Raw genomic sequence first — 27,961 nt, 5'->3', positions numbered from 1 at the left:
TTTATTTGTGTAACGTGTGTATTAAGAACGCTTGAAAGAAAAAATGTAAACAGTTCTTCGTCGAAATAGTTTCTATCGATATATTATTCTCATAGCGAATCAAAGTCAAGTCAGTCGTAGAGTTTGGTGGTTGAGAGCAAGTACATGTACGATCGGAACGATAAAAATCCTCATCATATTAGCAAGCATCGTAAAGAGATATTAAGATGAGTGAAACGGTAAAAATAAAATACGGAATTTTGACCGGTATGTACGTGACAGGTTGTATTTTCAATGTAAAATATATTATATGCATGTAGAAAAAAATATGTGCTAATATGTTATAAAACCCATTTGAAAAGATACGTTATGTATAAAATATTTTCATTACTTGTACGTTGCGAAGATTAAATATAATCATGTGTCTTATCAAATATCTTTGATTGTTATTATAATTTTATATAACATAACAATATTGTTTACTTTTCTAATGTATTAAAATTACTTTTTTCTACAATTAATGCGAGTATTTGAATCAAATTATAATTTAAGAAATACATCTAATTTATAGACTGTGTTTATCATATATTTTCTAAATTAATAACATTTAATTATTATAATTATTTATTGTATAACAGAAACACATACACAAGTATACAAATATATATATATATATATATATATATATATATATATTGTATATATAAAGTATTAATAATTTTATTATAATTACGTAGTATATACCGGAAAAGATCTACGAGAAGATGCAACAGCATATAGTACAGAGATGAGCGATTTGATAGATTGTATTAAAAATACAATAACGCAAAAATATGACGTAGAAGTAAATGATATATTGCTACCATTTGATGACATGATGGTAACTAGATATTTTAAATGTTCTTTTTATGTTGTTAACGTTTTATGTTATATTGTTATGTTCAATATATTATATTTTACTTTACTTATATGATATAGGCACAAATAAATTCTTGGTGCAATGAATTTGTTGATACTATTTTTATTATTGGTCATCCATATTATTCTAATAAATATAAGGATTTGATGAAAAAACTATATAATAAAAATATAAATAAGACTATAGAAAAAGTTGAAAAAAGTTTGAATAAACATATTAATAATGAAGGATACGCACATATATTAGAAAACATAAAGGCGAATTTAGAACCCAAGTTTCATCGGTAAAGTTTTACTTTTATATATTTTATATCTTTTTATTTTTCAAATTATATAACAATTTAAATGCATTTCCTCAGAAGTATATGTGGACTTCTAAAAGCAACGCTAATCATTAATTTATTTGGCTTCAATAAAGAAGAAGCAGTAATATGCATTGATGTAATTGCAACACTAATGCAGCTTAAAAATACGATAATGACACAATTAATACAGGAAGAAGAGAATAAAAAGAAAATAAATCAAGCTACTTCATCTTCTTCAAAAGAAACTACTACATCTTCTTCAAATAATACAGATCAGGTAAGATTTTTTTTGCTTTAGAAACAATGTAATAATTTTCTATATGCAATTAAATATTTTTACAGGTAGAGGAAGATGAGATCAAACCCCATAAAGAATCACATACAGATGAGGTAAGACTTATATATTAAATTAAAGTAATAAAAGAGGAAAGAATGTATGTGAGAAAAGCAATTAAACATGCAATTATATCTCTTTATAGGAAACTGACATGTCGCATTACACGTGTAAATTTGTTGCTTCTATTTTTTCTCCACCTATAACGAAGGTAAAGTATCTTTCATATCAAAAACAATACAGTAATAACAGAAGGAAAGAGAGAGAAAAAGATTTTATATATGCCAATTTTCTCTTTTTCCTGGCAAATCGATGGAAATAGTAAGGTATTTTCTATATCAGATATAATAAAGCAACAAAAAATTTTAAAATTGTATATATACACTTGTGTTTACATACAATTTGATCATTTTATAGATGGAAAACGAAAATAAAGCAAAACGTTATAGCAATCTTATTTCGATAAATTTACAGAAAAATTATTTTCTAGAAATAACAAATGAGAGGGAATAAGAGATTTTATGAAGTTTTAATTATTTAAAATTTTTTTAGATAAAATTAGATAAATTCACCAAACTTTGCGAGACATCTCTTATAGACTATACACCTCCTTTGTCTGAAGAACAGGTAAAATATTTATATATTAGAAACTTCAAACGAGAGAAAGAAAGAAATTTTATATAAGATTGTATGAAATCATATATGTATACAAATCTTATAATTATAATTAAATTGCATGTATACAATCTTAATATTATAATTAGATTCCTTTACAATTGGATGTTGCGAGTGAAGTCACTACTGGCGCGAAATCATCTTCGTCTGAGACATTTATAACTGAGGTAGGCAATTTTTAATACTTCCTATATTAGAAATGATAAGAAAATTTTTATAAGATTATGTACAATTAAAATTTTTTACAATTTTTGTTTATAATTAATGATCACAATTGCTTTGTCAAGACGTCTGATGTATCAATGATGGAGGAGGTAAATTATTTTCTATATTAAACATAATAAAGAGATTTTATGAAATTATAAATGATAATTTTAAATCTCTTCACAGATGATCATCTCAAGTCCAGACGAGGAATCTTCTTTGCCTGAAGTCGCCGAGGAGGTGAGCTATTTGTTACATTAAAGAAGATAAAAGAAATATTATGCGAGATTGCATATACAATTAAATTTCTTCACAGAAACTGGGAAACATGATTTGTCAACAATATCCCATGATTGCTGTAAGAGATGCATTGTTGAAAATACAACGAAAAGTAAAATTTAGATACGAAGCATGTGATTTTGTAAGCACATATGAGGCTTATGGCAGAATATTGGGCGACTACGTATATTCTGATTACGATGTGCCAGCATTTAGATGTGCCGCTAAACATGGATACGCAGTATTGGCAAGTGATGGTGAAGGCAGAAGAGTAGTATTGAGCGGAACTACAGTAAGTTGTGATGTTAGAAGCTAAACAAAATATACAGCAATGGGTCAGAATTAAACAAAAATTTTTTGCAGTCCGATCCAATATCTCTCATTCCTGGGACATGCATGTATGTGAAGAGCGGAGCGCGTGTACCTGACGGTGATAATTTAATTACAAACTAATTTAATTACAATTAACGAGTCTCTCTGCAAATTAATGCTTCTCTCTATTTGCAGTAAAGAAATAATTATTATTTCCGTATCTGTTTCCAGAAGCAACAGCGGTTGTGCCAATTAAGGATGTAGAACAAATAATAATAAATGATGACACGCATGATTCAATTCTGATAAAGATTAAACCAGAATTCGGGCAGAATATTAAGTATGAAAAAAATTCAATATTTTTCTATATATAGTTTTCTATATATTTTTCTATATATATATATATATATATATATATATATATATATAGTCTTTTTCGAAATACTATCTTTTTAAATTTCTTATATAATTTTTGAATATTATCTCTTGAAATGTTGTTTTCCTTTTCATGTGAACGCTTTTTATATATTTTAAAGAGATATCGGTAGCGATATACCGAAAGAAAAACTAACTATACACCCATACACACGTATTGGTCCAGCGGAATTAGGAATTTTGGCAGCTACGGGTCGTAAAGCAGTTCCAGTCATTAAACATGTGTCCGTAGGTATATTTTCAATTGGAGATTTATTAGAGGAACTTACAGAGCCTTTAAGATCGGGATATGTTTATGATAGCAACAGAATAAGCTTAATCGCGCTATTAAAAGATAAAGGTTTTAATTCGATAATGGATTTCGGAATTGTGACGGAAGAGTGAGTGCATCGATATTTATTACGTATTTCTTGCCATTCTCATTATATTTGATTTAATGTGCAAATTAATATTTTTATTATTTTATGATTAATGTAACAAAAAATGAAAAATTAATAATTGACATTTTCGCAGTATACTACCTATAAAGATGAAAATCAAAGACGCTTTAAAGCAAGTGGTCGTACTCGTGACAATAGGCTGCTCGAACGATAATGATTTATTGAAGCCCATTTTAAAGAATGACTTTGACGCCACTATACATTTTGGTACTTTTATTTCTGAATAAACACTGCAGTAACAAAAAATACAAAAAGACGTGGCTGTTTGGGATATATAGAATTATATATAAAAAATGTGTCGAAAATTTCAAGAGTGATAAAATTAGAGTTTAAAAGTTTAAATTAAATAGATAAATAAATTAATAAAATATTTATCAGTTTCACACAAGTAGCAATTTTTAAGATACATATAAAAATTTAAACTCACAAATATAAATGACAATATAGCATTAAATTACTCTTTATGATTTAAATACTAATTCTTGGAATAAAAAATATCAAATTTAATGTTTCAAACATTCATGCTGTAATTTTATTATCTTCGAATTTTGTCACACCCTGTATACATATATTTTTTCAGGAAACGTATTTCTGAAACCGGGAAAGTCGACAACATTCGCAACATGCATGTTTGACGACAAACTGAAGTATCTTGTATGTCTACCTAAAAATCCGGTATCTACTTTCGTTTCCGCGCATCTGTTCCTTTTACCTATTTTGAACAAGTTGCACCACATTAAAATGCCTTGCAAAATTCCAGCTCGCGTAAGATTCGAAATTTAAAATGAAAGGAGATATTGTGCGTATAGTTATAATGTTATTATAAATCATATTGCAGATATACGAGCGGTATATCTTGCATTCGCGTCCTAGAGCGGCATGGGCGACTTTAAAATGGAATAAGGAGGATAATTTCGCGACGGCTTTTAGCAGAGAAAATCTCGACAGTGATAAGTCATCGAGCAGTCAAGCCGCTAATGCGCTCTTACTGTTGCCGCCACAAACAGAGGATCAGAAGGTGATGTGTGAGTCATTTGTACCTGCGTGTCCAATCAAATAATTAAGCGTTAATAACAGATGCTTCTCATGGATTATCATCAATAGCATTTTATGACGAAATAATTGCGTACATAATTAGGTATATTCGATTACGTATATACTATATGTATATATGTTTATATATAAAGTGTTCGGTAATAACTATCGAAAATCGCTAAATAGTATAGGACTTTTTTATTCAATTTAACACGTTTCACCTGTACACGAGAGGTGATACGGATATTATTGGACACATCTTGTATACATTAATATTGAAGAAAACAATTCTTTTATAATTTGAATAAAGCAATTTTTAAATAATGTTGTATAAGAGAAAAAGCTTGTATCTCGTTTTAACTGGAGGAAAGAATTGGATGTTATGTTGCTTTTTGATAATTCAACTTCCAACTAAAATTCTATTATATATATTCGAGGTTATGTGTATATATATATATATATACACGTAATCTCGAATATATATAACAGTATTTATATACATATATACAATATCTAATATATATATATATATATATATATATATATATATATATATATGATGATAATGATATATATAATATATAATATTAATAATATATATATATAATATACATATACATATATATATATATATATCTAAAGTACATTTATCATTACATATATATATATATATATATATATATATATATATATATACAGAGTGTCTGATAAAAATCATCGAAAATGATAGACAGGACTTTTCTATTCAATTTAACACGCTTCGCCTATACACAAGAGATAATATAGTTATTACCGGACATATCAATATTAAACAAAATAATTTTTAAACAATGTATAAAAAAGAAAGCTGTACACATTTCTCGTAATTGGCGAAAAGAATTGGATTTATTACGTTGCTTTATGCAAAACTTGGAATCATTTTCGCTTTAGCGAAGCCAAGTCACTGAAAGATTTTAAACTTCTCAAACTCCACGACTTAGTGTTTCACGACTTATTGTTAGCTTGGTAATTCAACTTTCAACTAAAATTCTATTAAAGACTTCTATCAAGACATTTCAAATTGAGGAACAAATAATAAGTCGTTTCGTTCTCTAAAATTTCATTTGTACGAAAAACATGGTTTAACTGATTTGCAGGTTTTATACTTCAAAAATTATTAATGCTTTTAAATATTAATATTGTTAACATTTTAAACATTAACATTGATGATAACTAATGGTTTTTAATAAGATTTCAGAAAAAGATGTTTATATATATATTTATATACTTTCTGTCAATTTTGGGTATGTGTCATAATGTAATTTTAATTCACACATTGTATGTATTGTGTAATGTGATGATAACTTTTGTTTATCATTTTATCATTGAAATTATTTCTGTCATCAATAAAATATGACATTTTTATATATTTGCGTCTAAAATACATTAATAATTATATTTTACCATACCATATATATGTTAGTAATGATGTTTATAACACATTAAACATGTTTCAAATCTTTGCAATGTTATAATTCAACATATAAAATGTCACCTAAAATTTGTAGAACGGAGGATAAGAAATTAAAATAACATTGTTTCAATAGAACAAGAAAGAAAAAAAAGAAAGATAAAATCACATTAATATCACAAGAGTCGAATCGCACTTTTAATTTATTCTAATATTCGGGTTATGTGTTTGCATTAATATTTTTTTCTTTTTTCATAATGCTCCGTTTTATTTAGATTCCTTGCATTTTGCTTCCTTTCTGCCGTTATTGATAGCAAATATAAATAAAAATTGGTTTCAAAGTGGAGAATGTAGAAAAAAAGACTGCAAACAGAGCGAAATAAACAGATGTCAAGAGCATTCCAAAGTTAAAAAGCGGAGGTGGTAATCAAAACATTTGACATTAGGATCGTGACGTCATCATATGTGCGCATAGACATATAAAATACATAGCCATCCAATAATTTCACGCACTTGGAACATCAATCACGAGTACATAATCGAACCGAATTTACCCGGAAGGAGCCGAAGGAGCTCGCATTCCAAACCTTCCCCCAACCCCTCTTACTCAACAGCTGATGATCTGTCAACGGAATATTGCATGTTTATGTGCGACTGGAATTCGATATCAGTGACAAACGAGAAGTAACTGATATGATGTAACTTGTTACACATGTAATATATGTTTGACATCGGCCTTGTAATCTGTTACAGCATACGACACAAGTTGCATGCGCCCATCGTGTAAGTATGCAGCTTGGCAATTTAAGACGAAGTAAGATTAAGTGGCATGTCCTCATTTTATTCCGAGTCTTTCGTGAAACAAAGTTAACGCAAATTTATCTCCAATTGTAATAAGAAACAAGTACGAGATACCGTGCGAGCATCATCGCGGAATGAGGCATCATTTTTTCATTATTTATTGAATTATAATTTATTTAGTTTAGATTATAGTTTAGAGAGTGTTTTTAATATAAAAACAAAAATTCTGCAAGTCTTCTATAAAAATTGCATGAATTTAATGCAAATATCGTGTAAAAAGTGGAGGGAAAAATGACGTGATCAAATACGACAATCTACTTAAATACATTTTCCATCTTTGAGTATGTTAAACATATTTAAATTTGAATATATTTATAAGAAAAATGTCGTAGAATACATCTTTTGATGGAATTGAAAAAGGCCATTTAATGAGAGAGATGCTTTAAATGGGATATGTAGAATATGTTGTTGAATATTTGATATTTTAGCGATAAGGTTCTAGGACTACAAAATTCTGAATAAGTGCAAAGGAATGGCGGTGTGGAGTCTCAGAACTCAAATCGATAGAACATTATACAAGAAACATCATCAGACAGAATTTTTCAATATGCTTGGCTTATTTATTAATCCTCCATGGAAGATTTAATTTTAGCCAATAATATTTTCTGTCGCTAATCTTCTATCTTGCTGTGAAGTAATTCTCAATACGTTTCACTTTATAATAAAATAAAATGGAAAGCTTCCTAGAAAAAAAAACACAACATAAAGAGTAAAAGTATTTTAACTAATATAGTATTTCAACTACATTTAATTTTAAAATAGTTTCATTTTATTGCATTTATTTAATATTGAGTTTAACATATTACATCTATCTATTTTTCCAAAAGTATAATATAAATTTAAAAATGTATATATTTTCATTATTAGTATTAATTAATATTATTAGTATTAGTTTTATATATTATCCAGAATTATTATATTATTTTGTTGGAGATGGAACAAAAATTTGATAACGCAGTAGTTATCACCCACAAGAACTTTCTAAAGAAGCTAAATATTGAATTGGAGAAGTGACCTACAGGTAGATTAAATGATGAGCCTAGTATCGGTTTGGCACGTACTTGACTTGGATTTCAGATAGGAAGATTAAAAACTGGTAAAAGAGAGTTATATTTTTATGCACACAGTATATTTCTTTTTTATTAATTGATAGAACATACAATCCAATCAATAGACATATTTCTTATTTTGTGCTCTAATTTATATTAAATTTATATTCATATTCGTTCATTAATCGAAGTTATTAAAGTTATTATAACATTACAACTTTTAATTATAATGATATATTAATTAGATTACACATATTATTAGGGATACCACCAAGGTTGGAGAAAGATAGCATTGACTTTATTAAGTGTATACATTATCTGTCGAATGATTCTCTGATGTCGTTTTTGTTTATAAATGATTATATGTGATTACCGTCTGAGAAACAAGTACTAACATATCTAAACATATACGAATGAGGACGTCGCAAAAATTATAAAGGACAGTTTGCACTGTAACTTACGGAGAAGATATCGGGTCCACGATATTGCCCGAGCATAGAGAGTAAGATTCCAAATGCCTAGGTATCAAATGTGGTTGAAGCCAGAAGGTTTGGACTCGTTGTTAATTTATCCGAGTGGATTATCGTGCATCCTGCCAGAAGAAAAACAAGTGGAACTCGTTAATTGTATTCCAGGATTAAAAAACGCTCATTTATGTATATTTAATCTTCTAATTTTAAGTTTATTTATCTTAAATGTTAAGTGGTTTAAAGATTATGCAAAATTTATTTCGATTATTCATGCGTTTTCAATTTCATTTTAACGATTTGTCTCAGATTTTGGAAAAAATCCGAACTAGATATTTAGCGTTTATTTGTCATATACAACGTTTTTAATTAATTTTTATATTATGTTAAATAATTACTATTATTATATCAATGCGTGCAATCATGTTTAAACTTTGCATTTGCATCTGCATTAGCGAAATCTGGTTATAGTGTTGAGTATGATTATGTAGATCTCCTAAAGAACTGACCCTCCAGTTGGAGACTAGAAAGATTTCGAGCCTACAAATAAACGGCACCACCGGTTATGAAGAGGCTGCCGCACAAAATAAGTTATTGCTGGTGTTAATATTTAGGGTCATTGGCGCATCAGATAAAAAAATTTCCCATGTAAAGAGAAAGTTTGGTATAGAATATCGTATTTTTTAAATTAATTGTTGTGAATCCGTAAAAAAGTTTGAACTTATTGCGAGAGAGAAATAATTTATAATTTTTTATCTCTAAAAATGATTTTCGTGTTTTATTATTTCCCAATTGTTGTCGATTGAAAAGATCTGATAAATAGGTATCCTTTTTTTTTCAAATATGTTTTAAACAAAATCTCGTATATATATATATATATATATATATATATATATATATATATGTATGTATTTAAGAAACCACCGTTTCAGATGAGCCTTATATTAGCGTTCTCATTGACACTTTAACAACAGATACCAACGAGCTGTACGGAATGTTCATCAGCATATCAGAGTTTCGATTAAGTCCGAGATTGAGAAAGACAAAGAGAGATAAATAAAAATAGAAAGAAAGAGAGATCTTGAACTGGATCGATATTTATAACGTATCTCTAGCACTTGAAAAATATTGCTCGATATTTGAATGACATATTTCGAAAAACGCATATCTTGCCTGAATTCAATTATATACTAATGGATTGATGCAAGCAACCTGCATCGAGAGTCACTCTGCATCTAAATACTGCGAAATTATAATATTTTCCATTTTTGTTTTGCCATTTTTTGGAAAAAGGCAAAACGGATCAAATGTTAAAACACTCTATAGAAATTGACAATTCGATTAAATAATCATTAAAAGCGCGATTATATAATTTTTTTTAAATTATCCAAAAAAATTATAGATCGGATAAAACGCAATAATGTTAAGCATTTTTATCTGTTTAAATATTATTTTTCAAGAGCGAGTCAAATCGTGAATTTTTTTAATTCATGTAAAAGACTGTAATATTTCTTGTAAATCCATTCCAGGTATTACTTGAATAACAACGTCTAAACAAAGTCAAAATTACAGCATACATTGGATTAATACTTAAATCGATTTGTAATTTATTGCCTCATGGAAAAGCAGGAAATACTGTAAGTCGAGAAAGAGAGAAAGAAAGTACCAGGTTACATCACATTTTCCTTTTTCCAACAACGACTTTACGTAATTGTACGCCGCGTTTCCTCGTCGACGCGTAAGTTTAATGAAAGTTCGACGTGCCTTAGTGACGTCCGGTATCTTTAAACCGATACCCCATTATAATCGACGTCGTTGCTTGACTGACACGCTAACGAGAACGAATCGATCCCAGTGGGGGTGGAGGGTGAGTCTCAAGTAAGTTTCTAGGAAAGCTATCGATTCATCCCGAATCGTTCCAATTATCCTTCCTTGATATTGTGCAACGCGCACTGTTATTCAATGAAATTGAAAATGCGGAAGAAAATACTGAATCCTAAAATATATCGATTTAAAAAAGAAAAAATAGATTTGTAAGTAATATAATATGCAATGTAATATATTATTTTTTCTTAATAAAAAAGAAATTTGAAAAATGCTTCTATAAAATACATCGATAAATAGGTAGTTATAATATAAATGATTTAAAAGAATTAATTAACAAAAATATGCTAAATGTTTCGCCCTCAAGATATTTAATTATTTTTTTTACTATAATAATATGCAATGTAACATTTCATTTTTTTTATTTTAAACTCTTGATGCAAATGACAAAGGTACGAATCCGAAATTCTCCAGAAATATCGCGTCGAGTTATTATTCCAGCTCCACAATACATTTTCAAGCTCCACAAAAAAGAAAAAATAGATTTGTAAGTAATATAATATGCAATGTAATATATTATTTTTTCTTAATAAAAAAGAAATTTGAAAAATGCTTCTATAAAATATATCGATAAATAAGTAGTTATAATATAAATGATTTAAAAGAATTAATTAACAAAAATACGCTAAATGTTTCGCCCTCAAGATATTTAATTATTTTTTTACTATAATAATATGCAATGTAACATTTCATTTTTTTTATTTTGAACTCTTGATGCAAATGACAAAGGTATGAATCCGAAATTCTCTAGAAATATCGCGTCGAGTTATTATTCCAGCTCCACAATACATTTTCAAGCTCCACAAAAAAGAAAAAATAGATTTGTAAGTAATATAATATGAAATGTAATATATTATTTTTTCTTAATAAAAAAGAAATTTGAAAGATGCTTCTATAAAATATATCGATAAATAGGTAGTTATAATATAAATGATTTAAAAGAATTAATTAACAAAAATACGCTAAATGTTTCGCCCTCAAGATATTTAATTATTTTTTTACTATAATAATATGCAATGTAACATTTTATTTCTTTTATATTAAACTCTTGGTTCAAATGACAAAGGTACGAATTCGAAATTCTCCAGAAATATCGCGTCGAGTTATTATTCCAGCTCCACAATACATTTCCATGGTGGAGTTCCAATTTTGTTGAATAGTAATTTGCAACATATAACAATGGTGGAAAGGGGAGGGGGAGGGGCGAGTGTAACACGAAGCGATCTTCGTTTTGCAACCGCACGGCGAATTCGGCCAAAAGTTACGATGCACATCAAATATTTGACTTGAACCTTTCGCGTGTATAATCACAAACGTTCCATTTCCATCAAGCCCATCCATCGCCGCCCAGTTCGCGAGCAATTTAAACTTCAATCGCGAAAACTGCGGAACAATAACGGACAGGCCGCGTGCGAAACAGACGCGGACAAAAGATACTCATTATATATAGACGTGGTATTGGAAACGCGTGGCATCCCTTTCATCCGAAATCAACGATAACAATAGTGGTTCAAAAACACAACAGATGATCAGAAAAGCGTGGGAAGAAATCGGGCCGAAATTTTCTGACAACGGTATATATTCGCGATCATAATATTCGATCGCGCAAAATTTGATTCCCAAATCCATCATTCAACATCAATTGCAATTGATATGCATCGCGTAGCGATATATAGAATTAGGTGACATTTCACGATATGCTGATAGATATTATTGTAATAATAATAACAATAATAATAATAATAATGGCATTGTCCAATGCTGCGGAATGGAAAATTAGTAAAATCCGAGTAAACTCGAGAGACAAACTGGGAAATAATAAACAATTATTATTATTTTGATAGTATTAACGCAATGTAACGAGCGAATTTATAGTTTTCATGCTCGTGCATTTCTAGAATCGTTATTGTTATTTGCAATGTTTATCTGAAATTTCATCGAGAATTTTTATCTCGCAACATCGAGTATATTGTTTTGCATTTTTGACGTGACCTTTTCAATCTTTTACGTGTAGAGTATTCGATTTTCGTTAAAAAAAAATTTATATCGCACGATACACACAAAATGTTAACGAGTGAGTTTCTTGGTTCATTTCATCCTTGATTAAATACAGATTCGCTTCATTTTGTTTTTAACGTTCATTATCACATAGATGAAACTTTCGTTAAGAACCAGATTATCATAATCGATCGAGATTTCGCTTTGTAATCCCCCATCACTATCGAAAGTCGATCGGGGTGGCTGGAGTTCAGCTGGAAAAAACTTTAAAGCCACACGTTGGGAGCAGAGCGGTCAAGCTTATTTAGCGGTGGCCGTTATTTTTCGCTTTTTATCTCGCAACAAAACCGTTCCCTTACGGTTGTTACGGTCGCTTTTGAAAAGCGCAGACGCTGAGAAGAGATATTACATTAAAATTGCACCGGCGAAAAAAATAAAAACTGACGGCTTTTTGCACCAAACGACTCTTTGCCCTTGCAGCATATTTCGCATACGGTAAATATTAATAAGGATATAACACTGAGAAAATTAAAGAAGCGCGAAAGAGAAGGTTTTCGATCAAATATTTAATAAAAAAATTTTCTGCGAGTTTATCAAAGGATTTTGCGGCTGTGAAATTAGTCTAATTTCATGCTGTAGGTATATGAATTATATAGATTCATTTATATAAATATACATACAATTTGTTTTCATATTTATTATGAAAATAAACGTTATAAATTTAGAAATTTATAAATATATAATATAAATTTACAAATTTACTTTATATTTATATTTAAATTTTATTTTTTATTAAATTGTATTTTTTAAATTTATATTTTATATTTCTGTTTCGTATTATTTTATACTGTTATTTTATATTTATCTTTTTACTTTACCAGAGAGAAAGAGAGTGCATAGATTACAAATTTGTAACGACTAACAATATCTCGCTGGCGACATTCAGATTACGCGTTAAAATTGTGTATTTTTTGCCTTGGTAACTTTTTAATGGCGGTAACTACACGTTAGGAAACGAGGAAGCATACCTCTCGGAAACCCGGAATCGAGAAACGCAAATGCAACATCGGTGCATGATCTTCCTGCTAATTGAGAACCGCCCAAGCTTGCGGCCTAAACCGCGAATCGAATCGAAATTTAAATAAATGTCGAATCTAATTCCATCACGCGTCAAAGCGCGAGACCAGGTATTTATCATATGACCAGGTGTTTCAAAATTTGGAATCAAAATCTGTTGCTTTTCTGCAACGAAGTGTCAAGATTGACGAAATGATAATAATTATTATCCAGAGTAACTGTATCAAAAATTTTGCTGTATCTTCACTTTTCTTAGTAGAACACTTCTATAGATTTTTTAAATAATTTGTTAAGTACTCTCTGGGATTTTTGAAACTTATAATATGTCGTCCAGAAAAAAGGAGAGATATCTATTCTCCCAAATATCTGGATTTTTGCCATTTTTCGAACTTGCGGCGATTCCGATTGTCTCCTCCGAAAATGGATTCCTCGCAAAGTCCCTTCACACTCTTGCGGAAGCACAACCGCAAGGTTTCTTCTTCGGGGGATTCGGATACGTCACTCTGAATGTTATCGATCGCCGCAAAATAATGTCCTTTCGGGGGATGATTCTTCAGTTCTACGAAGAGGACAGAACTTGCCTTTCGGCGACAGAAGATCAGCAGTCTGTAGAGTACAGTTAAGTTGCGGAGGCATTCCAGTGTTTTTCCAAGGAGAAGTCGAAAATGCAGGATGCATTGTCCTAATGCAAAACGTCGTTCAGACTATCCTTCTTTATCTTCAATTCTCCTTCCAAAGATCAATCGCTCCAGAGAACATTTGGCATCCACAATAAAGCGATGACAATAGACATTGTCGCCTCGAAAATTATCTCGCGGATGAAATAGCCTTTTCAAGAATTCTAAGAAGGATGTGATAATAATAATATCGCGTCTTACCTCTATCTTAGTTTCTGATCTATATTTCATCTTTTTACGAGTCAAGAATATATATGTGGGTACTGTTTGATTTTATCATCTACCTTGTTATCGATTTTCCGCGATAACTCTCACACGAGTCGATAAACAAGTTTTAATTACACTGTCTACGAGGGCAATCACGAAATTTCGCGATTCAATCCGCCTTCCATTCGTAAAGCATTTTGTCAAACCTCTTCAATTTCCGCCCCCACACGTTTTGGTCGGGATAGGGCGGGTCAATGTGAGATTTAATCGTTCGATTTATCGTCTCGCAGCGAGAAATAATTCGAATTTGCCGGGTCGCACCGTCAAGAGAGATCATCGATGATTCGCGACGCGAATTTAACCGGACGAATATCGCGAAAATCAAATTCCACTTTTCGCTTTTATCGCTCCATGTCACTTTAATTGCATTGATTTCACTTGAGGGTGGTTGGTTTATTATTGGCGGTGGAACAAATTTTCGCCGAAAGTAAACCAGTTCACTTGACATTGTGTTCATGTCCCTGCACGAGTGTCGTCGTGGGGATGAAACAGGGATGAAGCGAGGGGGCGAGGGATAAAACTGGATTAGGTGGGTCAAACCGTCCCGCCCACTTAATAGCTACTTAATTGCGCGCAAAGTATTAACAGTGCACTACTAACCTTTGACTTTTTAGCCGGGTGCAAGAGAGAGCTTCCTTGTGATTTGTCGGGGAAAAAAAATGTCAAAAAAAAGAAAGAAAGAAAAGAAAAATTCGCTTCGGAATAATCGGATCAGTTAGAGTATTGATTATGTTAAAGCCCTCATTTTATTGCACGATCCATAATTCGCGACAGGATTCAGAACTGAATTCCATTTATGATTTCATGCATGGGGTGTCTTTTGATTTATTATGATATACGCATCCTATATATATTATATATATGTATGTGTGCCAATGTTTTTTATGATACATGGCGCGTAGATTTATAAATAAAATTCGCTCTGTCGTGAATTATATAGCCGGTCTAAAGTGGATTTAATAATTGTTAGAATGACAGATGTACGTGAAAATAATTTTGAATATTTTTTATATTTATCATGAGCGCTGCAATGACTTGATGTGATTGTTTTATGGATTTTTACGCCGTCATAATCGATAAACCGATAAACTCGACGGTAATCGTGCTCGTAATCGTTAATTCTCGTCCTTTTGCATTTTCGCGTGTACGATATCTGACAATTTTTTTCCAGTCTACGTCATAATTTGAGGTATAATTCTCCACCGAAGAATTATTATCGGCTGAAATATCTCGTATCGAGAAACACCCTAATGAAGTTTACCCACGCGATACCACCACGAACAATCGATTTTCCCTGCATCTAAACGGAAGGATCGCGCTTCGTATTTCATTTCAGTCTAGAACTATTTCAGACGATCCATTATCCTCGACAAAATTTGTGATGGATTTCTATTTACAAGGTGTCTAGAAATAATCGGGTACTGAGTCTGCGTTAACGACATTATCGCGACATCAATGTTAAATCATATTAAAGGAAAGGTTAATCTTAAGAAAAGAATGAAAATGATTGAGAATTTTATTAAAGGAATCATGATTCGCTTTCGAAGAAAAAATAACTGTCTCCTAAATATCTCTCTCAATTTCCATCAGTCGAGCAAACTAAACATGTTATACATAGAGAGGGAGGTATGTGACCATCGTTTTAAATAAAAAACTGTCCAATTCGGTCAATTTATCAGTCACGAATTAAAAATAGATTTTTTCATAACCAATTCGTTGTTTGCAAAACGATCGTTCTGGATTTATATTGAATTGCGGCGAGCAAATAGATAAATCATATATATACAGAATTTTATCGTCCTATTCGGACCAAGCAGTTTCTCGACAGATATTAAAATATCACAACAATGATATTTTCAAATTTAATTTAAATTAATTATTTTCAATTTCAATTATCAACAGGTTGTATTTTTCGAATAATAGAAAATTTGCGATAAAATATTATTTTAAGAAATATATATATATTTGTATGTATGTGCATACAAATGAAATTGTATATATTAAAATCAAATTAATTATTCTCATAGCACTCTGTTAAATTTTTGCAAACTGAACAGGAATGATGTTTCGTCAATTGTTTTTGGCTGCAAGGCTCAATTTAAAAAATTCGCTTATTTTGCCTTGATTTTCAGTGATTTGTAGTTTGAAAGCTATCGATATCTCGTTATTTTTTCACTGATTATATTATATTATATTATATTATATTATATTATATTATATTATATTATATTATATTATATTATTATATTAAATTAGATTATATTATATTATATTAGATTATATTATATTTTGATAAAAATAACACGATGTCCATTAACAGGCGATTCCACGACACTTTGTATATTCGAGCTTTATGTTAAAAAAATGCTCTTCAATGGACTAAAGACAAGCGATAAGTAACAAGAGTAAGAAACGAAGGAGGCAAGAAAGTTCTTCAATTTCGAGTCAATTACGGGACTTTGCGAAACTCTTGCTAAAGATCGGAACAAGAAAATCAAAGGGCATCTAATGCAATTCTCTCTGCAGAATGTAATATTGACGGGAAAATCAATAGTTGAGAAATATTTATAGAAACACGATCCCTTATCGCTTTTCGACGCTTCAGGATATTAAAAACGTGCGTGGATTGCGACGACGAGAGGAGAGGAAATGGCCAACGAACTCTCGATACTTGGATCAAGAATATTTCTCGAAGCCAGAACAGCCGAGAAAGGGAGAGTTAGATTTAATATCTGTGTATCAAAAAAAAAAACCTCGAGTTCTTGTATACAAATTATATAAATATAACTCTGAAACTACAATAACTTTTCCGTATTTGCGAGACGTGTTTAGCGAATAAACATTTACAAAACGTCAGATATATTATCATACATATTTCGAGTCATGATACTGCGTTCATCCAGTATTTATCTATGTCGATGATATTTATATCACAATTTTATTGGATATAATTTTTTTTCAACAATTATAAATAATATAAAAAGAAGGAGAAGAATAATGCACATTGAGAAAAAAATTATAAGCTTGGCTAAACATTTTCAACAAATTATTATTTTTTTAAATGAAGTATTAAAGTATTTAAAAAAATAATTATTCGTTGAAAATATTTAGTGTCAAATTTACAATTTTTTTCTCAGTATAGAATAAAATTGAATGATATTTTAAATAGGATTGTATGTCGAATAACATTTTCTCTTCGAGTAACATTTTTCTTTCATTACCCCAAATCTTTAAGAGTTTCCTTCGCGCGAATTCAATCTTTAAGGTGTTTTCTCTAGAGGATATATCAAAATCACTTTGCGAAGATGTGCTTGTTTTCGACGAGTTGATTTGTATTTCGTCTAAAATATCCGTGGAAAGCGATGATTTTGCATTTTACGAGCGTAAATTCCTCTTGCTATCGCGCATCACGCACAGAAATACGGTATTCTTTCCAATCGCACTTTCTTGGTCTTTTTGCTTTCGCTTTTGTTTGGAATCGCAATGTAATCTATATTCGACGAGAAACGAGCGATAAAACACGTAACTATATGTATCTTACATCTCTCGAATGCTGAGGCGAAGGAAACAAGAGTGTAACATTGCAATACGATAAATTTTACTGTATTTAATATATTCCGGTCGAATCGATCAAGTATTTTGTCGTCCCAACATTAGTTTACATTTTCACTAGTTTTCCGATCGAAAGGAGGAAATTGAATTAAAATGGCATCATCACAACAGACACGGGTGGAACAAGAGTTTCGTACAAAATGCAAATAGTATGAAAATTATTACGCACTTTTTTGATTCTGCCGCTCTCCTAAATTAGCATAAATTTTCTCTAAATTCTTCAAGTCATTCTAAAAATATAACTAATATAATCTTTCTTTTCAGTGTAAATTAATTAAATGCAACGCAGATTTATATTAATGAAACTTGGACAAAAAGCAATAAAAAAATTTCGTACATCACTTTTATTGTTATCGAGAATAGCGAGAACCGATCTGAACTCGGTGAAACGCATACTCCCTCGCCTTTTGCAAACTGTAGGTTGGCAGCAGTCGGGAATAAAAGAGGTAAAGTCCCAACACAAGCATGTTGGAATGCTATGTTTTTAGATGAAATTCCAGATATTATAATTTTAAATTAATGTGAAATTTATATGATATGGAATAAAGACTTTTATTAAGGATCGTTCCATTTATAAAAAAATTATTAAATTAGGTGGACAATTTGGTGAATCAGGTTTTCAAGGACGAGCTGTTTTATTATATTATTTTTATATCGAATAACTTCCGGACAGTTGATGTATATTTCTCTCTATAAAGTGGAATAATATAGAGTCCACTAGTAAAAAAAAATACTAAAGAAATAGGCCGATGTAAAAATATTTATTTCACATATTTCCACAAATAATGCTAATGAAAATTCGGAACAATTCAATTCGTTGTCCATTCGTCTGTACTCTAATCTAAAATATCTAAAAAAGCTAAAGCAATCTTCTCTTTTTAATTGACATAAAGTCACCTTCTTCATCGCTCGAAATATTTGAAAGTACTACTTCAATGAAAAATAAAAAAACCGCATAAAATGAGAATTATGAGAAAGGAAGCTGAGTATATAAGTCTGCGTAAACAAGACGAGTTTACTATGTGTAAAAATAACTCGCAAAAAATACTGTGTAAATCGAGGGATAGAGTGTATGCGTGCTGTGTAAATATATGTATATATATAATATATATATATATATATATATATATATATATAATATATATAAATATATATATATATTTTTTTTTTTTTTAATTTTGCGATATTTATGTTTGTCTTAAGTAAATGACTCGTACACACATACAAACAGATATATATATACATACATACATAATATGTATGTTTATATATATATGTTTATACATGACTAGATATATATATATAAACATATATTATGTATGTACATATATATATATATGCTTGTACATATGTACGATAATAAATTATAAGGCTGCTCAGCAGCTTGCTTTGGGTCCCGTGTGCCATGCGGTCTTATATGATGTTTCCGATGGATTTCACTGTCGGATTAAGTTTTCCCATGTTTGCCGCCTAGTGGCGAGGTACGAAACTCATGGATGTATGTAAATGTCTACTGAATGTCTTCTTTGGTAACTACTTGGTAGACATACACTCACACTCAAAAAAACCATTAAACTTTAGTACAATTTTTTAATATCTTTCGAACAATAAATCAGCGAAAAAAAGTTTTTTCAAAAAAAAATACTCCCGACTGCTGCAAACAATAATTAGAAAATAAATAATTAATAAATTAAATAATAAAAAATACAAAATAAAATTAAAAGAAAAAGTTAAATAGTAATGAAGTCTCTTAATTAATAAATTAAAAACATTCAAACAGGCATAGAGAGCTGGAGTACCCCAGCTCTCTATGTCTGTTTGAATGTTTTTAATTTAAAAGAAAAAGGTTTAATAAAAAACAACAAATAAAAATCTAAAAAGAAATTTAAAAAAACAAAAAATAAAACAAAAATATTAAGTAATAAAGAAAACATTTCACAAATATTTAATATTTAATAATAAAAATATAAGCTTAGAAAAGTTTGAAATAATGTCTATTTGTAAATATTAATACAATTAACTTCAAACTATTATTAAATATTACATTTAAAAAATTATACGTGTATATGAAAAGTAATTATTATTATTTCAATTTATTCTTATTTGAATTGGCTCTTCATATATTTAGCGTAATATGATTTACAAAGACTTAAGATTTTAGAATTAAATAATATTAACAAATTACTTTGTTACATTGTAATCATTATTAATTCTATATTTTACAAGAGCAATCGGGAGACGCCGCGCTAGGTGTATTCGGCGTGTACACATAAATGTGTGTATGTATGCGCATATGTTTTCAAATTTAGCGATAAATTTCATGAAAGAAAGAAAATTTTATATTTTATATACCTCTGTATTTTTAAGTAAAACAGATATTTGCGTGATTCTGTGCATTATAAAAATCGAGCGGATAAGCATAAATTATAAAATAATTTAAAATATAATATATAAAATAATAATATAAAAAATATATAAAATAATTTAAAAGCAGCGACTTTACGAACGCGAGAATAAATAATTGTATTATTTCATAGCACTTTGCGTTTATCTACTCGTTTGTAATTTTCTCTTTATTCTCAACTGCGTTTTTTTGCATCCAACATGCATTCCTTATTTTGCTTCGTGTTTCACTTTTTATGCGTACCAAATTCTCTCCCAATTGTTCCAGTCATTCTAAAAATATACTAAAACTATCTTTTTTATCAGTATAAATTAATTATAAGCAACACAGATTTTATTATCGGAACTTGAACAAAAGGCGATAAAAAAATTTCGTACATCACTATTATTCTAATGATATACTATCATATATTTCATGCGGGATTGTATTTCCGGCCGAGTCGGTCAATATTTTTCATACGACTTTTCGACCAAGAGAACAGAGAGCTAAAAAACATATGGAAAATGTATGGACCCTAAATCCTCGCTGGAGAGAGAGAGAGACATAGAGATAGACAGATAGATAGATAAATAGATAGATAGATAGATAGATAGAGATAGAGATAGAGAGAGAGAGAGAGAGAGAGAGAGAGAGAGAGAGAGAGAGAGAGAGAGTTTGTAAGAGAGGAGGTGGAAGGGGGGGGGGAGGGGAACAAAAGAAGAGCTTTGCGCAGAAGCATTCAATTTTTTAATACCACGAGCGAGAAATATCCCGCTTCTCCCATTCGTACATTTGTATATTTGCATCATCCCTTTTTGTTGTCGCTTTATATGCCGGACAGATCTTTTCCATCCTCTGGAATAAACAGAATATCGTCGGAAAGGAAACGAAATAATTAGAGACCGAAGCCAGCTGTATTCGAAGCGAGAGCACCTTTGTAAAATCGACTTTAAAAAACAGATAAAGCGAGGAAAAACAAAAAAAAATTCGATAGAAATGAAAAATATGCGCGTAATATACTTCGCGTTTTTCTTTTCAAATGCACTTTCCACACATTTGCTTTTCTTTCGCAATGAAATATTGAAACCAAAGCTGATAAATATCGCGATAATAGAACATCTCGTTAGTCATAACGATATATTTATCAGTCTCGCGATATTCGCGTAATTATTTCATTCTAATAAAATTTCAATCCGCGTAAGTTATAATAGCTGCATAAGGACACTATTAATTTCATTATTAATATTATTATTGCAACTCATTATCAAATTGCGTTGATTTAATTGTTAAATGTATTAATTAAATAAGTTATTATAATTTATTCAAACATTTAAAAAATATTAAAAACAAAACATTTAAATATTTGTTGTGGAAAAATATTTCGGAAAAAGGTCTAACCAAATCTTTGTCCCAAGAGAAAATTCAGAGATCTAAGGAATTCGTGATAAAAATATGCAAAGAATATGTGCGAAAAATTCGAAACATCCCCGACATATACAACGATAAATATCGATCATGCTTATATTGATGCAAACGATATGATAACGATTACGTAATAACGGCGTGACTCCTTTTCCGGAAGCGAAGCGAAAGAAATGGAAAATCGATGCTGTCGCGAAATAACCAGAAATCTGTGGTTGTTCGAGAGTGGAAAAGGGATTCGAGAGAGGAAATCAACTGCACGGAGCTGATAATATTCAGATACTTTGCGTCCTTATTTCTTGTTGCAATAAAAATGCATCGATTTGCAAAATCCTCCCTTAAAGTCTTTTTTAATTCTTAAAATATTCTTTGAAAAGAAACACGTTAAAGATATCTCATTGTAAATATATATATGCGATCTTCCAATCTTTTACGTGCTTTCGTATTTAATTTTCCAAAACTTGTGATATCTAAACAAATTTGTTAAACAATTGACAGAATTTATAAGATACGAACGTGGTACATTTATCGCATAATTCACGAGTTGCTAAGTTGCTACAGTTAAATCTTAGAGAGAGAGACTACTGTCTCGCGGATTTCAGGATTAACATCCCGAGATATTCGCGCGAGGTACAATACTCACACAACACCAAGTTTGATCTTTGTAATCCCAATTTATAGACCATTCAGGGGATATCGTATAACATTCTCGACCTTTCCATTGATGAAGAAACGAATTTTTCCAATGTTTCTGCTAGTTGAAAGAAACCGATTTCTTCTAAAAACAACTTTACCAACCAACATTATAATTTTGTTACAAATTAATTGAAAGCCAGATCGTTTTCTTAAATCATATTTTTATAATCTAGAAGTTATCTAGCATCCAATTGGACTTTCACAGAGGAAAAATTGATTTTAAAGATTAATCTCTGAGCATTAAACGATCAATACGATAGAACAGCTGTAAAAATCTCAATGTTTTTTGCTCGTATAATGCCTAGAAAAGGAGACTCGAGAAGATACGAAAATACATTCAGATATCTTAATCGCCCTATCTTTCATGCGCATTTGCATGTAATCGAGCGTGAATTAAACGCAATGACTGCCACGTTTTTCGTCTCTAGCGAGAATCACTTTCGACTCGGTCAATTTTCATTTCAAACAAGATCGGAAGAGAGAAAGCGATGAGAATACATACTGAATGCTGTAACGGAAATCAGCTTTAGTTGCATTTTAATTATGCCGAGCTATCGAGCGTGTTCCAATTTAGCATTGCTTTTTATGTCGCGAAAGAGGACAGGCAAAGGAAAATCGAAAATTGAAAAATACGACAATTGATTATTTAATTCACTAAATCATCCGAGATTTTCCGTTTATCCAACTATATCCGTGTAAATATGTATAATTGTCTTTTTAGAAAATTGTCTTTTAATGAAAACATGCCTTTCATATATTTTCTTGAACTTTTAGTAAATTTTCTTGAACGGAATGAAAATTAATAATTGGACAAATAAATGTAAAATACTAATAATTTCAAGCTTGTTAATTTTTAAATTTGTAGCTTTAATTTTTTAATCTATTATATTAATTCTGATTTTTAAATTTCCCTTTTTTTAATGTACCGCAAAATGATTCAACCCAGTTCTGCTTCTCATTGAGAGACGCTTCTGAACTAAATAAGGAGAAAAAAAAATTAAGATTCGCGATGATCTCGTGAAAGAGCCATCTGTTCTTGCCATACGATGCAATAGGATAGACAGCCATCGATTTTGCATCTATCCCGGGGATCAAACGCGTGTTTGATCCTATGTTATGACACGTCCTATCGCGAGCCTTTTGCGAGGGATATCCGGCGTGGATGCAGAATGCTCGCTATAAATAAGGATTTCCGTCGTTGACTCAAACTCTAACGTTGCTGCTTTATTTTCTTTCGTGATTTCTCCAGTGTACAATATGCTGACTTGTGTATCTCTCGCAAAACATAACAGTTTGTTGCGAATTTATTGTTTAGTTCGACGCTGGGGCAAGAGCACGAATATCGATTCGGATGTTTAATAAACCAGCAGTACTTGAGTGAATTGTGTTTTAACGTTCCTGAATTTTTTTTTTCAAATTAGTGTCATTTTATTACGATCGGTTGTTGCATCAAGTCACGTGGATTAATATCTCGATAAAAACTAGAAAATTAATGTATATCGACGATATTGAATTTTTTTCTGAACATGTGCCTCGTGAATTCTGCATAAAACGGGCATGTCACATGTTGATAAGTATATCATATTCCGTATCATAAACTGATCGGTGAATATAATTATCGACTTATCGATCTGCGATGCGATCAAACTGAAAGTAAAGCAAGAGGACGAATGATGAATAATTCAATCGTTGATTTGCACCAGTCAGTAGAAACGTCGGCTCGATTTCGACATCGATTCTTTCCACCCGAGTCGCATCGAGCGTCCTTAAAATCGATGAATAAATGACGCGCAGTGTCGAGGGATCATCGAGGCAGTATTTTAATCTTGTGTGTCAATTTTTGAAATCAATTTTTTCTCAGTAACTTTCTTCTCAATATCGCGCACAAGAATGCCACTAAAATATTTTGCTATAATTTTGCATGAAAAAAGTTTATTTAAAAATAATTCAAAAGTTTATTATTTAATAAAGATATAACTGTTTCTCTCTTACAGACAATACACATCTCTCTAGTTTCCTTTCTCTTTCGAGAAATCCATAGTACAAGGGAAACACGATCGATGTGTGACACCGCGGATATATCGGCGATGCGCGTCACGGAAATTAAAATTCTAATTTCTGGTTGATCAAAACGCGAATACTCGTCTCATGCGTCGATGCGCGTTGCATATTTCAACGGATTCACGCGGTGCAATGCGATATTTTGCTCGAAATGAGGGCTCTCATATGGAGTTTTCACGCGTCGCGTGTTAATTAGATCGAAAGAGCTACATCGAGTCTGTAATGAGGTATTTTTCCGCTTTAACGGAATCATGCTTTTTTCATCGAATTTTGTTAATTGCTATTTATTCGTTTATTCTGTCTCTAGATTACTTTTCAATTTTTCGCACCCCATTTTTAATCCCGAGTCAATCTATCCCTCGACGAATATTATCGAGAGGCGGAAGTTGTCGTTGCTCATTGCAATTTCGAGGACTGTAATTTCCGTTTCTCGCCGTGATATTCGATCCCAGTGAAGATTTATGGCGGAAAAATACAGTTGACGAGTAGACGTAAATTCACTTTGTTAATGAATTCAACAGGTACATGGGGTATATTCGAGATTGAAGTTTTTACCTCACGACTGCTTGACACGCGTGCGCGAATCGTCGCAGCCTCGCGAAATTCACATCTTCGTACACGTTCTTATACGTTCCAATCGTGAAATCGGATCGATTTATATCGGGACGATAAAGAAAGCAAAAGAGGAACAAAAGAGGAGCCGGAAGGTGGAACCGAGCGCGAGCAACGACAAAAGGAGGTAGGTATTCGATGGAATGGAGAACAAGAAAATACGAAGAGATAAGAGAAGAAGATGCTTTTGTATGCTAGAAACTCGCGCGGTGAAGAAATGGCAGAAATTTCATCGGAAACAAGCGCTATGATGAAAATACGTTCGGCGCAGCGAGGATTTTCTTCCTTGACGGGTTCAAAAAACTCCTTCGTGACTAAACGCGATTAGCGCGAGTAGAAAACCCGGTGTACATTCGTCTCGACAAAAAAGAAAATGTACATTTTTTTAAATAATTGATGTTTGATTGTTCAAATAAGAATTTCATCTCCTACGCATCAAATATTTTACTTTTATAACTTCCTAAATAGAAATGTTAACTTTCATAAAGTAATATTACTTTAAGACTAAGATATATCTATAGTTGAATAATAAAGTTATTTTTTTTTCTAATTATAAATTAGTAATCAAGAGAAAGAGAGAGAAAGAGAAAATTCTTATTTCAATTTTAAATTTTCTGAAAAAAAAATTTAATAAAAATAAATCAAAGAATAAAAAAAGAAATATATTCTTTTGAAAAAAATAAGATTATCGAATGAAGAAAATTTACATTTTTAAAATGTTTTAATTCAAAAAGTGAGAGTTTGATTTTTCAAGTAGGAATTTTATTTCACGCATCAAATATTTTATCGCACTTTTCTGAGGTGTATAGAAAGAAATACAAACGTTATCCTTCATAACATAATATAATTTTATCATTTCGGGATGTATCTAGTCGAATCGTAAAGTTATCTTTTTTAATTATTGATTATAAGGATGAATTTATATATAATGATTTTAAAAAATAATCACAAAATACAAAGAATTTTTAAATTTTTTAAAAATCTTAATTCTCTGAAAAATTTAATCAACAAAAATAAACCAAAGAATAAAAAAGGAAAGAAATATATTTTTCACATTGAGAAAAAAGAATTATTGAGATCAACAAGAATATATTGCTTACAATGATCTCACACTGTTTACTTATAATTTGTTTATAATAACTTTTTAGTCACACTCACCCGACTTCGCCCAATTTGATCACTGGATATGGTTGTGGAATAGTTGATAATCGCAAATGACAATGGCAAACAACAGCGATCCCGTTGGCAGAACCTAGTGAGAGATTTAACTGACTGTTAAACGATCGTTCGTTCAGACTTAATAACTGGGATGGTCTCCCCGCATCTTCCTCTCTCTCATCATGCAATTAACACTAATTAATCTTAACGATATGATCAATATACTAAAAGAATGCGCACGAAATTGTCCTCGCGATAAATCGGCAAACATAAGACGATACGAAGCATTGTACAACGAGCATTGAACGAATATTTGAACAATTTTGTAAATTTGCATTTTAGATGCGTCATAAAGATGGTGAACGAAATCTTTAATCTTATCCAAGAAATATCAAATTATTTTATTTCATTTTATTTTATTTGACACTTACAATTTCAAATTACTTTCATTTTATTTTATGAAATTATTTTATTATAATTTTTTTCATTTTATTCGATATACTCTTCGTACATTTCGTATACATATTCAAAATGAATCGGGTCGCAATAAACTAGATGTCACGTAGATTTTGTAGAATCCATAAAATAATGAGTCTCGACTCTTTCCAAAATTATTTTCAGATATATCTGGAAACATTTTCTATGACGTATAATTCGGCAACTATAAATTTCGAAATATCACGATGAATAATCTTATTTATGCCAATAATTCGTAAATGGATATCGGATCTTACGCGAAAAGAGTATCGCGTTTTGAAATATGGTTTCGCGGGTGCGTTATTGCGTTTCGATCGCAAACAACCGGATCTGTTTGGTCAAACTCGATCAAACCCTGCTACAATTAATTAACACACATTGCACAACATGGTATTCTCTGATTGCAAACAATTTCGAAATAATTAGGACAGCGAATAATGTGCTATGTGAGAATAAATGTGTTTGTTAGAAACAAGATAAATTAGATAGCGTAAGAGAGAGAAAGAGACAAAAGGAGAGAGATAAGAGTGTTTTTTCGTATTACTTTCATGTGAGATCTTTTTTTACATGTTACATCATTTTACATTTTTTGATTATTATTCTACGAAATTCAATGATATAAAATATTGCGAACGTAGTTTCATAGAGTAACACAGCCACAGAGATACACGTTAAAGGAACATTTCTCTTGCACGGTAGTCATTTTTTAACGGGTAATTAATATACGCCGTGTGTTTCGGAATATAAACGCGTTTGTTAGAAACAAGACCCTTTCAACCCTTTGAAACCGAACCATTACGATGTAATAAATATAAATGCAAACATAAATTTTATGAAAGCTACGTAAAAGGATGCATAATATATGCAGAATTTATGAAGTTGGGAAGAAAATGG

At 30.6% G+C, this 27,961-nt stretch overlaps 2 protein-coding genes and 1 pseudogene across 7 annotated transcripts in view; 2 read left to right on the top strand and 1 right to left on the bottom strand.

Moving 5' to 3' along the window:
- LOC105248709 (protein-tyrosine sulfotransferase) overlaps positions 1-27,961 on the bottom strand; it is a 322,406-nt gene that overhangs the window by 158,440 nt on the left and 136,005 nt on the right. For 2 of the 4 annotated variants that reach the window (XM_025415095.1, XM_025415098.1), the window contains exon 1: positions 8,738-8,864. The exons of the other annotated variants lie outside the window; for them this stretch is intronic. The gene's annotated coding sequence lies outside the window, so the exon portion shown is untranslated. Of the gene's footprint in view, positions 1-8,737; positions 8,865-27,961 lie in introns of those variants that run through there. 4 annotated transcript variants of the gene reach the window in all.
- LOC105249699 (gephyrin-like) lies at positions 117-5,162 on the top strand. 3 transcript variants are annotated; one of them, XM_025415086.1, is made up of 17 exons: positions 117-246; positions 717-859; positions 958-1,181; positions 1,257-1,479; positions 1,545-1,592; positions 1,682-1,747; positions 2,089-2,163; positions 2,301-2,378; positions 2,499-2,525; positions 2,602-2,655; positions 2,732-2,986; positions 3,058-3,124; positions 3,238-3,346; positions 3,543-3,821; positions 3,955-4,088; positions 4,462-4,646; positions 4,720-5,162. In XM_025415086.1, exons 1-17 carry the CDS (start codon positions 207-209, stop codon positions 4,939-4,941), a joined length of 2,229 nt encoding a protein of 742 aa, XP_025270871.1. In that variant the 5' UTR covers positions 117-206; the 3' UTR covers positions 4,942-5,162. The 3 variants fall into 3 exon arrangements, with proteins under 3 accessions (XP_025270871.1, XP_025270870.1, XP_025270872.1); XM_025415085.1 differs by having other exon boundaries at positions 117-261; XM_025415087.1 differs by lacking the exons at positions 4,462-4,646; positions 4,720-5,162 and having other exon boundaries at positions 117-261; positions 3,543-3,669; positions 3,955-4,099.
- Positions 6,202-10,287, top strand: LOC105247774 (annotated as a pseudogene).

The sequence above is a fragment of the Camponotus floridanus genome, unplaced genomic scaffold (genome assembly GCF_003227725.1).
Source record: "Camponotus floridanus strain SB8 unplaced genomic scaffold, Cflo_v7.5 scaffold97, whole genome shotgun sequence".
NCBI classification, from domain to species: Eukaryota; Metazoa; Arthropoda; class Insecta; order Hymenoptera; family Formicidae; genus Camponotus; species Camponotus floridanus.
The sequence above is the reverse complement of the archived record's forward strand: the minus strand, read 5'-3'. Positions and strand labels throughout refer to the sequence as shown.

Coding starts and splice junctions, on each gene's coding strand:
- LOC105249699 (XM_025415085.1), top strand. CDS start 207: ATGAGTGAAACGGTAAAAATAAAATACGGAATTTTGACCGGTATGTAC. Junction 262..716: donor GACCGGTATGTACGTGACAG/GTTGTATTTTCA, acceptor ATAATTACGTAG/TATATACCGGAAAAGATCTA. Junction 860..957: donor TACCATTTGATGACATGATG/GTAACTAGATAT, acceptor TATATGATATAG/GCACAAATAAATTCTTGGTG.